The sequence below is a fragment of the Conger conger genome, chromosome 3 (assembly GCF_963514075.1).
Source record: "Conger conger chromosome 3, fConCon1.1, whole genome shotgun sequence".
Taxonomy (NCBI): Eukaryota; Metazoa; Chordata; class Actinopteri; order Anguilliformes; family Congridae; genus Conger; species Conger conger.
Genome location: NC_083762.1, coordinates 74,466,564 through 74,479,017, shown reverse-complemented (window position 1 = coordinate 74,479,017; position 12,454 = coordinate 74,466,564). Strand labels below are relative to the sequence as shown.

At 53.1% G+C, this 12,454-nt stretch overlaps 1 protein-coding gene across 1 annotated transcript in view; it reads right to left on the bottom strand.

The window, feature by feature from the left end:
- The window catches only part of LOC133123569 (protein diaphanous homolog 1), a 66,344-nt gene that overhangs the window by 26,837 nt on the left and 27,053 nt on the right, over window positions 1–12,454 (bottom strand). The window contains exons 2-4 of the mRNA XM_061234039.1: window positions 4,208–4,234; window positions 532–693; window positions 1–87 (exon numbers count right to left, since the gene is read on the bottom strand). The exon at window positions 1–87 is cut by the window's left edge and continues 15 nt beyond it. Coding sequence (XP_061090023.1) covers window positions 1–87; window positions 532–693; window positions 4,208–4,234 — 276 coding nt within the window. The remainder of the gene's footprint in view (window positions 88–531; window positions 694–4,207; window positions 4,235–12,454) is intronic.

The window sequence follows — 12,454 nt, the reverse complement described above, 5'->3', positions numbered from 1 at the left end:
CAGGTACTGGGACACCATCTCCCTCTTGATGGCGATGTCTTTCTCTCGGAGCGGCTGCTGTTTCTCCTCGTTCAGGTTCATGTCCACCTGAGGGGAGAGAGGCAGCGTCTCATTCCAGACTCTTTACCCACAACTCAGGCCAACGAGCACGGCAGACAAACGGGGCGGCGTCAGAAACACCGTCGACACAAACGTCTCTGGAGGGAACGGGCTGGACCGCGATGACGCGGGTGGGTTAAAGTGCTACGGGCTCCCCTGCCAAGAGCCAGGATTGGCCGGCTCTCGTGGAGCGGCACAATTGGCTCGCTGCTCCAGAGGGAGGGACCTGGCAGGGCTAGCGGATCGCCCGCACAAGAAGCACCTCGGGCGCCTCGGAATCACAGACACGAGCACGAGACGAGGCGGCTTGAAGAAGGCGTGTTGTTCTCGGATCGCCAGATCCCTTCGGGCCGCCGAGGGACGGGGTGTGGGCGGATTGGACAGGGTACAGTTGGCTACCGAATTGGGAGAATTTGCGACGGGCTCACGCACCAGCATCTGCTCGAAGAGCTCCAGCACGTACTCGTCCGTGTGGTCGTGCATCATGGCGGCCTGCGACGGCACCTCGTAGATGGCGGCTGAGGAGTGGCGCTGGCTCGGGGCGTGGGGCTTCTCCTTGTCCTTCTTCATCCGCATGCTGGTGAAGCGCTCCAGCTGCAGGGAGGAGAGGGGAACGCCGGGAGAGAGGGAGAGGGGGGGAGAGGGCAGGCGGAACGAGGCGGGGTCAGGGGGCGAGAGGGGGAGTGGAATAGGGCGGTATTTGGGGGAGCGGAATAGGAGGGTATTTGGGGGAGTGGAATAGGGCGGTATTTGGGGGAGTGGAATAGGGCGGTATTTGGGGGAATGCAAATGGAGAGGGGAATGGGTACACCGGGATATAGGGAGAGGGCAGGCAGAACGAGGCGGGGTCAGGGGGGGAGAGGGGGAGTGGAATAGGGTGGAATTTAGGGGAATGCAAATGGAATATAGAGGGTGGGATGTGGGGTCAGGGGGGGGAGAATAAACAGGGCAGGTTGGTGGGAGGAGGGTAAGAATGAGTGAAATGGGGTGGGGTCCCGGTGGAAGGGTGAGTGGATTGGGGTGCGGTCCAGGGGAACGTGAATGGCAGAATATAGGGTGGCGTAGGGAATAGGGCAGAGTCGGGGGGGAGGGGGTCAGGAGCACAGAGGGCAGGGAGAAGGTCAAAGGTCAGACCAGGGGAGATGAGCAGGGCCAGGCCGATAGAAGGGAGGGCGGAGTCAGACAGACAGGGCGGGGGGGGACGGGGAGATCAGAGGGACACCAAGAACCCAAAGATACCCAGAGGAAGAGTGGCAGGACAGGAAGACAGTGCAGTCAGAGATCATTCTCCATTGTGCTGAATGGACTTCACCACACCGGCAGACCTTCAGCAGTAACGTCCACAAGGGCTCAGATGCAGCTACGTCACGTTTAACCCTCTCAGTCCCAAAAGTGAAACTACCGGTACAGTTAACTCTCTGCCTTATACCTTTTCAACCTATCAAAATGAGCGCTATACTACTGTTTTGAACGCCTATTAATATCCTACTAAATATTCTCCGCTTTCTCAAATTTTCTCACCCAAAGCCATAACCCCTTGGGACTTTGGTGGAGCCACTGCATACCGGGCTCGGGACTGAAAGGGTTAAACAAGATAATGCTCCAGGATTCAAGATGCAAATGACTGCTACTTTTACCGGTCCATAAATCTACAGTGCTTAGCAGGACTGTCAGATTAGCCACAGCGCTAACACGCAGCGGCCTGCAGCAGAATTCACCACCTCTTCTCTGCACCATCTTCTCCCGCTCTTTGGCTGCAGACCATTATTTCAGATCAAAAGCTTCAGAGGCACGTGGATTAAATGAATATGACGACGAACTCCATTCAGAAAAGGTCTACAGATCGAATGTCTTCATAGAAAGGCTAGGTTTAAAGCTTCAGGAATCTGGGCAGAGTGAATTCATCGAAGACTAATTGCGTCACTAATCTTAGCGCATTGAACTCTAAAGTTTTCGCTCTCGGTTTTCCAGAGGGAGCTGAGCGTGTAGGCCAAATGCTGCTGCCGTGAATTTTTTAAGCTCTCAGGCTTTCAGTCTCAGCTCAAATATTAATGCCTTAATGATTTATGATTATACCCCTGTAAATGGCAAGTACAAATGACTCCACATACCCAAACGCCATCATATCAAAAGATATATTTATTTAAATCCGTTAATTTGTATCAAACTAATGCCTGCACGAAAGGCAGGAAAGCGAGGCTTATATTCAAAATATTAAAAGGGCAATGTGAATAGCCAGCAGCTTGAGGGAGTCAGTGATGTTGAAATGAACGTCTCAGATTACTGGAAGATCAGCTCCATGCTCGTAGCTTGTGGCCAGTCTGTCCGATATCCTAAAGCAGGGCTCCAATTCTCACCCAAACAGGGCCGGTGTGGGTCCAGGTTTATGTTTACTACAACACCTGATATTAACGAGTGATACGGTCTTCAAAGAGACTTTGATATAATCAGGTGTTGCCAAGCTGTGCTCAAACAAAGCCCTGCACCCACACTGACCCTTTCTGGATAAGACAGGACACCCCTGTCCTAAAGTGTCCTCACCTCTCGAACCCGCCCCAAACCTAAACCCAGGCAGGACCACCGCGAAACCCCACAGGGTCACTCTGAGGGCGCTCCGGGCTGTTCTCTGAAAATCCCAAAACAAAAGGGGCGAGCTCCAGCTGGACGTATCCACACTGCAGAAATGAACCTTTTGCTTTCTGGAGCCCGTGACTTAAAGCAGGGATCATCGACTCACAGCCCTCGAAGGCTGACAGCGGCTGGTCTTCCAGCCTCCCTTACCCTGGGAGTCAGGTGTGAAGACAGACCGGCTTCATCAGTTGTACTAACGGTTCACTGAATTACACGGGATAAAAGAAAACCTGGATTTGGATTTGAGAGTTGATGATCCCTAACTAACAGTCTGCTTCACCCATCCAATCAAACGCCTTCCTCTGGAAATCATTGACTTCCCCTGTGGGAGGCAGGATGAGGTGGCAGCTCCAGCTCAGATAACAGAGGTATCGATTATCAGAGAAGAGCCCGGAAGGTCCCGGTGAGCCCCAGGGAATCCAGACATGATGTCATCGTGTCAGCTGAGCTCAGCGCTAGAGACGTGATGTCATCACACCAACTGTGCGGGAAGCGTCTGGCCCGGTCGTCCAGTCTCACTGGACAGAGCTTCCTCTTCACTTACCTGGTCCACAGAGGTTACGGTTACAAACACACAAATGTTAGCTGGGTGCTGAACATACAGTGCTAACACACAAGCTAGCTGCGCGCTAACCGTTCGAACACTCATTAGTGGCACGCCAGCTGTTTCGCACTTGCACATAGGCTAGCCGCATGCTAACCTTTCAGCATTCAAGCTCAAGGCAGCTGTCAGATAACTGCTGAACACTTGTGCACAAGCTAGCTTCATGGTAACTGTCCAGCACTTGTACATAGTTTAGCCGCACGCTAGCTTTCCAGTGGTGCACACAAAGTAGCTGCGTGCTATATGCTCAGCATTCAGATACAAGCTAGCCGAGCGCTAATTGCTGAGCACTGGCACGCAAGCTAGCTGTGTGACAACTGCTAAGCAATCGCGCGTTCGACACTGACACACACGTTAGACAAATGCGTGATGCTCATGACCTTCAGCCCAAGGGTCCTGAACTGTGCTCCAGGAGGATCATCTGCAGGTGAGGAGCGTTCAATTTGGGGACCTTCCAAGATCACAGATGAGGAGCCAGGGCTTAAGACCGGACACACAAAGAACGTGTTTGTGGTGAGCTAACAGACGCTGATGGGATTTGTTAGCACCACCTCCACAGTGAAGGGGCTGGACCAGGGGCTACCAACTCTGGTCCCGGAGAGCCGCAGGGTGGGCTGGTTTCCGTCGTGACTCAGCGTTTAATTGATGAATTGACTCGCCTCTTGGGTCTCAATCGGTCGGTGATTACGGTGAAAAGAGAAACCAGCACACCCTGCGGCTCTTCGAGGCCGGGGTTGCCCGCCCCTGGGGGGGGACACACAGCCATGCAGCGCCGGACTGCACGGGGCACACGGTTCGGGATGGGAGGAACGGAGATGGTGGGGGGGGCGTTAGTAAGACGGGACAGCAGAGGGAGACAGAGGGCACACCTACCTCGTCCGGAAACAGCCGCTTGAGGGTCTACAGAGGGAGAAGCGGAAGACAGAGAAGAGCACAGAGTCGATCAGACCAGGGAAACAAGACCAGAGGGACATCTCGGGCAGGACAGCGAGCGGAGCACAGAGTGGCCCCGGAGAGCGATCAGACGTCAAACGCTTTCAACCTCCACACTCACGGAGGAGAGAGAGCTCCTACGCTGCAGAGCCACAGCTGAATGGGAACTCAGAAGCAGATCAAAATAAATGGCTAAATGAAGAGATTCGAATGAAATGTTCACAGAACACCTGATTTCAGAACTGGTGAATTAAAAAAACGGATTTGATCAGTCGGGGGGATGACAGAAGGTCGCGGTGGTTGTCGAGCAGTTGGGCGGTTGCCCGTTCGATCATCGGTGCATGCGTCAAAGTGTCTCTGAGCAAGAAAACAAAGCCCGACTTGCTCCCAATGAGCCGAGTGCTGTAGAAACGCAGTCCATTTACCAGATTCACCTCATAGTGCTGCCACACTGGACAGGATTACAATATACTATTCAACCAGCAGAGGGCAGCAGACACCAGGGTATGACCAGCGGTTTTTCCCGGTCCGCATTTACCCCATAGCACCAGGGGGGGAGCTGTTGATCTTTCACACCTGAGGCCAGGTTTATGGCAGGCTATATATATATATATATATATATATATATAAAAATAAAAATAGCGCTCATGTTCTGACTGATGACAGTTCACCCGGCCCCAATACAGCACGCTTGACCTCCAGGGAATTACTCGCAGAAAGGGAAGGAGTGTGCTTCTGCTTTCGAGGGCGACAAACCAGCTGGATCCTGCTGACAAACAGGACACCGGTCTCTGAACGCCGGCTCGTGTGCGGAGATGAGCGACACACAGAGCTATAAGAGCCCGACACACACGACAGGGAGCCTGGGACCCAGACCCCACTCATTAACCAGCCGCTTCCAGCACAGCCGCACCGCACAAGGTCTGCCGCTCCGCACTCCGAGGCGTCTCTCCGGCACGAACGGCGAGATAAAGCAGGTTCTGCGCGCGGGAGGAGCGGAGCTCGAAGAGCGCTCCCCTCTCCGTGCCGTCGCGCGTCTCTTTAGCGCGGTGTGGACTCGGCGGCTGCTCTGTCTCTGGATCGGCGTGACCCCTGGTTCGGACCTCCCAGAGTACCTGCCCTCTGACAGCGTTACGACCGCGGGCAGATTACAGCCGTCCGTCACCACGACCTCCTCACGACCCCGGTAAATTATGCACTGCCCCTGCCCTCGCCGTGGGAGACCTGCAGCTTCAACGTTCGCCAGTCAAATAACTTACGCCGTTCAAAGCGCCTTCATTACATTTGAACGCGGGACTCCGGGGCTAGCCGCGCTTATCTGCGCTAGCTGCCGTGCTGAGGGCCTTCAGCACAGATAGCGGTCTTGTCCTGGGGGTACAGAACGCCCGTGGAAACCTTCAGACAGCCAATGCACACAGGCCCAAACTGACAGCCCGGCTACAGGCTATGCTGTTCATCACACTTATCCACATACGAGCCGTTAGCACTGACTAAGAGTCTGTACTGCCAGGCTGCAGTTTGGGATAGGTCATCTGGGATTTACTGGGGTCTTATACAGTAGGAGAAGTCTTTGGAGAAGTGTGTGTATGTGTGTGTGTGTGTGTGTGTGTGTGTGTGTGTGTGTGTGTGTGTGTGTGGGTGTACGTGTGTGTGCGCGTGTCTGTGGGTGTGTGTCTATGTGTGTGTGTGCGGGTGTGTGGGTGTGTGCGGGTGTGTGGGTGGGTGTCTGTGTGTGGGTGGGTGGGTGTGTGTGCGGGTGGGTGTGTGTCTGTGTGTCTGTGTGTCTGTGTGTGTGTGTGTGTGTGTGTGTGTGTCTGCGTGCGTGTCTGTGGGTGTGTGTCTATGTGTGTGTGTGCGGGTGTGTGGGTGTGGGTGGGTGTGTGTGTGGGTGTGTGTCTGTGTGTGTGTGTGGGTGTGTGTGTGTGTGCGGGTGTCTGTGTGTGGGTGCATGGGTGTGTGTGTGGGTGTGTGTGTGTGTATGTGTGTGTGCATGTAGGGCTAGAGTAGGGTACTTCTCAGAAGAATGGGGACGAAGGGTTGAGGCTAAATGACATGACATTACATTTATTACATTACAGGCATTTAGCAGACGCTCTTATCCAGAGCGACGTACAACGACAAATCACGCTGGTTACACGGTGCAGTATGAAGTCTACACGGTAGTTTGGAGTTGTACATCCAGCATCATAACTGCAGGACCGTGCGCTAATGTGGTGCAGTGGTTAAAGCACAGGACTTTGGCCCAGGTCCAAGTTGCGCTGGTTGGTGATTTACCCCCGCAAACACTCCACTCTTATCCAGGAGGACATACACAGCACACTGGACTCTGGAACATAGGTTCATGGGATTTTCCCTGAATAATGCCGTCTAATACCCACTAGTTCAGACCGAAGACAAAAAAGGTTTAAAAATAAATAAATAAAAAGGGGTGTGTATAAAAACGAATGAAGCATAATATTATGTTTAGGATTAGCGAAATTGGCAGACGGATTTTTAAACCGCTACTGATTAAACATACACAAAAACTAATGAATGTTTTTGAAACAGGGAGCTCATATTGCTACTTAAGCTAATGCGTGGAATATGAACACAATAGAACATGAATGCAGTCCAACATTGTGGTAACGGCCACGTTGCTAGTTAGCAACCAGCAATTGTTACATTTCTCAAAGCGTACGAAAAGGAGCTACAAGGCACGACGCTCCTGATATAGAACACAAGTTCAGCAGGTCGCAGGGAAACTACAGTGCGTTCGACACTCTCAGATTATAAATATTTCTTGAACTGGGCCAAATTTCAGTCTGAGGAATAAAGTGCTGACAGGATACCGCTCTATAAATATGGCACTGGCTTCAGGACCTCCATGTTTGAAATTACTGTCAGCCAGCAGATCAGGTTGGCCTTTCAGCCGCACACATCTGTTTCCATTCTGCAGCGATAAGCGGATAAATGCCCAGTACACACACACACACACACACACACACACACACACACAGTACACTGCACTGATAACCTGATAAATGCCCAGCACACACACACAGTACAGTGCACTGATAACCGGATAACACACACACACACACACACACACACACACACACACACACACACACACACACACACACACACACACACACACACACACACACACACACACACACACACACACACACACACACACACACACACACACACACACACACACACACACACACACACACGTATCAGACAGCCGGGCCCTGGCAAACACATGAAAATGTGACTCATATGAGTAATGCCAAAGCAACAGAGCCGTATAATTGGGGCCCAGAGTCTGTGTCCTGAGTGATTCAGACTCACATCCACACCTGACTGCCTCTCTGAATCACAGCCGCACGCCAGCCTGTCCCAAACCGTGTCCCTCCGAACTCCTCCAATTACACACCTCCCTGGCAGCTTTCACACACCCCACGTCCCACCCCAAACCTCGCCCCTCCAGCCTCCCAGCTTCCAAACCAGCCCCCGCCCCCGATTACAACTCCTTTCACAAGGGCTGCTCATACAGCGGCCATTTTGAACAGGAAGTGGCGCGTGACGGACAGGAAAATGAGCACTGACACTCGACGGCTCTAGATCACTGCGCCGGTTCATCCGAATGAAAGTGCAGTGCAGTGCAGTGCAGTGCAGTGCCCCAGGAGCTACGGGATTCAGGTCAAGCATCGCACCCTGGCGTAGGCACACAAATGAGGGCCAGGCCGAGACAGCGTAACAGGGGACCCCAGGGTCCACTCGCTGAAGATGTGCGCAGCTCAACGGTGAAGGGATTCCAGTTCACAGTCTGACCATAACATCAGCCACCTCATCCTCTCCTAATGAGGTCGGACATTCTCCATGGGTGCCCTTTAGTCATCACCCGCTTTCACCCCGAATACTCAGTGAATGCACCTTATAGCAAACAGGTCAGAAATTCTCCATCATACCAGCAACATATTTCTGCAGGTGCGTCGCAACCAAACTAATAGGCAACTGTGGCAACCGGTTCACGCGTAGCGGCAGAACGGATGCCAACCAGACAGTTTCACTGTGAGAATGCATGCATGCATTCAAACACCACAACCCTGCATTTCCTTTCTGGTGCTGGGCAGACAGGAAGTTCCTCTTATTCTGACTCCTGGGCGGGGCTATAGCAGCTCCAGCGAGACAGTGTGATTAATGACAGGAGAGAAAGCTCAGGTGTACGGGGAGATTAGAGAATCTGTGAGCTGCGCAGCGTGGAGCCCTGCAGGTGCTGACTCTTTTCTCTCTCCCTCTCTTTCCTCTCTCCCTCCCTTTCATATCGCTCTCCCTCTCTCCCTCCCTCTCTCTCTGCCTCTTTCTCTTTCCTATCCCTCCCTCTCCCTCTCTCTCTCTCTTTCACCCTTTCTCTTTCCTACCCCTCTCTCTCTCTTTCTTATCCTCTCGCTCTCTTTCACCCTCTTTCTTTCTCTTTCCTATCCCTCCCTCTCCCTCTCCCTCTCTTTCTTTCACCCTTTCTCTTTCCTACCCCCCTCTCTCTCTCTTTCTTATCCTCGCTCTCTCTTTCACCCTCTTTCTTTCTCTTTCCTATCCCTCCCTCTCCCTCTCTCTCTCTCTCTCTCTCTCTCTCTTTCACCCTTTCTCTTTCCTACCCCCCTCTCTCTCTCTTTCGTATCCTCTCTCTCTCTTTCACCCTCTTTCTTTCTCTTTCTTATCCCCCCTCTTATCATCTCTTTCTCTTTCCCTTTCTCTCCCTCCCTCCCTCCCTCCCTCCCTCCCTCCCTCCCTCCCTCCCTCTCAGGCGTTGGCTGAAAAGTTTCCGCAGACGCACATCAGTCTTGCGGGAGCAGACATTCCAGAGGCCGGGGCAGTGACTCAGTGACCCCAGAGAGGACCCCGGTGTTTCAGGGCGTGGCGCCCGGCGCTTCACGCCGACGTCTCCCTTCACAGCGCCCGGCGAGCACACGTCCACCCTCATCTCCCTCCCCTCCCTGTGCCCATCGGAGATGACTCACCAGGCGCTGAGCCAATCGGAGAGCAGCGGGGGGGAATTTCCGCTTTGGCCCGCTTCAGAAATTACGTGAATTTAAGTGACACCGTAAAATTGCATTTCCAGTGAAACCGCACTACATCATTCCAGCTCTGTTAGGGACTGCCTGTAGCCTAGTGGCTAAAGTACAGGCCTAGATAAGATCTGCACAGCTGTTTGGCTCTTCAGCAAAGCCCATAACCTCACATTGCTCCCCAGGTGCTGCGCTGTGGCTGCCCACTGCTCCTAAGTAAGTAGAATGGGTCGAATGCAGGGGACAAATTACCCCACGGGGTTCAATAAAGTATACCTCCTTCTTCCCAACTATGCATGTCCTCAATATCATCCAGAGAGGGGTGGGTCGGCCTTTCGTTCCAACCAAGCACTTACACTCCTCTCTCCTGATCAACCGCAAGGGTCTCTGCCAAACACCTCGATCAGCACAATCAGGTGTGTTGATACTTGGTTTAAAAAAAGTAAATAATAAATAAAAGGCCTGCATCCTCACTGACCCTTTCTGCATAAGATTGACAAGTGCTGTTGTAGAGTGTGAAAAGTGGTTCTTGTTTCTCCCAAACTTTGTTGTTGTTGTTTGTGTGGTCTGGTGTGAGAGAAGAAAACAAGCAGGCTCGCAGCCGTTGGGAGTTCACTGAGCTCTTGCGGGGCAGACACGGAGCGTATTGAAGACTGTCACTGCCCTGGCCGCTGTGCTAGGGCTCCGCTTCTGTAAGGAATGATAATTAGTCCCCGAGGATCCCCCCCCCCGTGCCGGCTAGCCCATGGGTTTGATGTTTCTGATCTGCGGGCGCTCCAGGGCACGCTCTCCTCTCCATTACGGAGCCGTGGTCTCGGTCCTGCTTCGCCAGGCTCTGCTTACGGGCGCTAACAGCTAGCGGCCGGGCTAAACGGAGCCAGCCTGCCGTGTAAAAATGGCGTGTTAGGTTTCCGTTAACCTGGGCACACGCAACAACGCCCCCCGGCCCAGCGGGGCATAATAAGGGTCGGGTTCTCGCTGTCTGCGCCACGGCAACCAGACCTGTGTCAAACACACGTTTTGGATTCAAATACTTTTCTACGCTTTACTGAGCTTGTCTGGTGTATTGGAACCTATGGAATGCTCTCAAAAGAGGGCAAACCCCGCCCTTCTGGTCCTCTCGGTCGACTCAATTTCCCCAGGCAAGATCAATAGAGCACGGAATAGTATATGAATCCAGCTACGTTTTCGACCCAGGTCAGGCACCAAAACATCGCAAGTCACAAAACTGCAGGTCTACAATATCCCTCCGTTTCACAGAAAAACGTACTCCGGCGGAAAGGCAGAAGGAGAACGTTCCCACCCAGCATGCACCTCAGGCGTGTGCACATTCCTGAAACACCGCGGAGCGTGACGCTGCAGGGAGGGAGGAGGGGAGATGCACAGAACTGTGGGTAATCAGACAGGAAGGGTGCGAGAGTCGCTTCCTGCCACAGGGCTCAGACATGCCCACACATCCCGGAACGTTCTCTGAAGAGCATGCGCTGCGCAAACATCTGCTTCAGTATTACTGTACTGACACACGGCAGACCACATCCTAGGGGGTTTCACCACAGACAGGGACTCAGCAGGGCCTCACGACAGGGCCCCACAACAGGGCTCCACAACAGGGCTCCACAACAGGGCCCCACGACAGGGCTCCACAACAGGGCTCCACAACAGGGCTCCACAACAGGGCTCCACAACAGGGCCCCACGACAGGGCTCCACAACAGGGCTCCACAACAGGGCTCCACAACAGGGCTCCACAACAGGGCTCCACAACAGGGCCCCACAACAGGGCCCCACAACAGGGCTCCACAACAGGGCTCCACAACAGGGCTCCACAACAGGGCTCCACAACAGGGCTCCACAACAGGGCCCCACAACAGGACCCCACAACAGGGCCCCACAACAGGGCCCCACAACAGGGCCCCACAACAAGGCCATACAACAGGGCCACACAACAGGGCCACACAACAGGGCTCCACAACAGGGCCCCACAACAGGGCCACACAACAGGGCCACACAACAGGGCCACACAACAGGGCCACACAACAGGGCCACACAACAGGGCCACACAACAGGGCCACACAACACTGCAGCAATGACAGAGCTGCAATGTGGGGGTGTGTTTACCTCTGAGCACACAAGCATACACATGCACTCACACACATTAGTTATTTTGCTGATGCTTTCATCTAAAATATATTAACCCCACACTTTACCGAATGTGGAGTTAAGGGCCTAGCTCAAGGGCCCAACAGGGTATTTATTAGGTATTTCATTCCACAGTCAAAGTCACTTAGATCACATCTTCTTCCCCATTCTGATGTTTGGTCTAAACCTCTTTACCAGGTCTGCATGCTTTTATATATTGAGCTGCTGCCTCATGATTGGCTGATTATGTATTTGCATTAACACGCTTGGTGTACAGGTGTACCTAATAAAGTGAGCGGGAGCATAGTGACAAGCAGCTTCACTCTAATACAGGCCACATTCAACTGCACCAGAACGAGTGCCCAATGTGACGACCCTGTGGTGTAATGGATAACTGACGTGTGATTTCCCTCAGATGTGACGATTGACCGGCCCGTGCGATATTCCGGTAACGTCAGGAGCAGCCGGTGCGACATTCCCGCGGAGTGACACTCCCGTGTCCGCGCTCCGCTCGGTATTCCGCGTCGGCGTGTTTTATTGGAAGTGGCCCTTCTGCTGACGGAGAACGGGCGTGCAGACACAATGAGTCCTGAGCATTCACAAATGCAAATCGATGGGAATTAGTCTACTTCCCTGACTGGAACTGTGGTCTCCGGTGATTCCCTGACGAGTAACCATGCATACATTACATTACTTATTTCGCTGACGCATTCTATCCAAAGCTCCTATGAGAAGCCAAAGATTATTGGACTAAGTGGGAGAGCAGGAGCAATGTTGGGTTAAGGGCCTAGCTCAAGGGCCCACAGCTATACGGATCTTAATGAGGTTACACTGGGGGGCACCTTAGCCACTCTACAGGATGTCCCTATTGCATACCAAAGACAGTGTCACTAGGTCTTACACCAAACAGTGTCACCAGGTCCCACAGAGTAGCCCCAGGTCTTACATGAAACAGTGACACCAGGTCCCACAGAGAAGCCCCAGGTCTTATATTG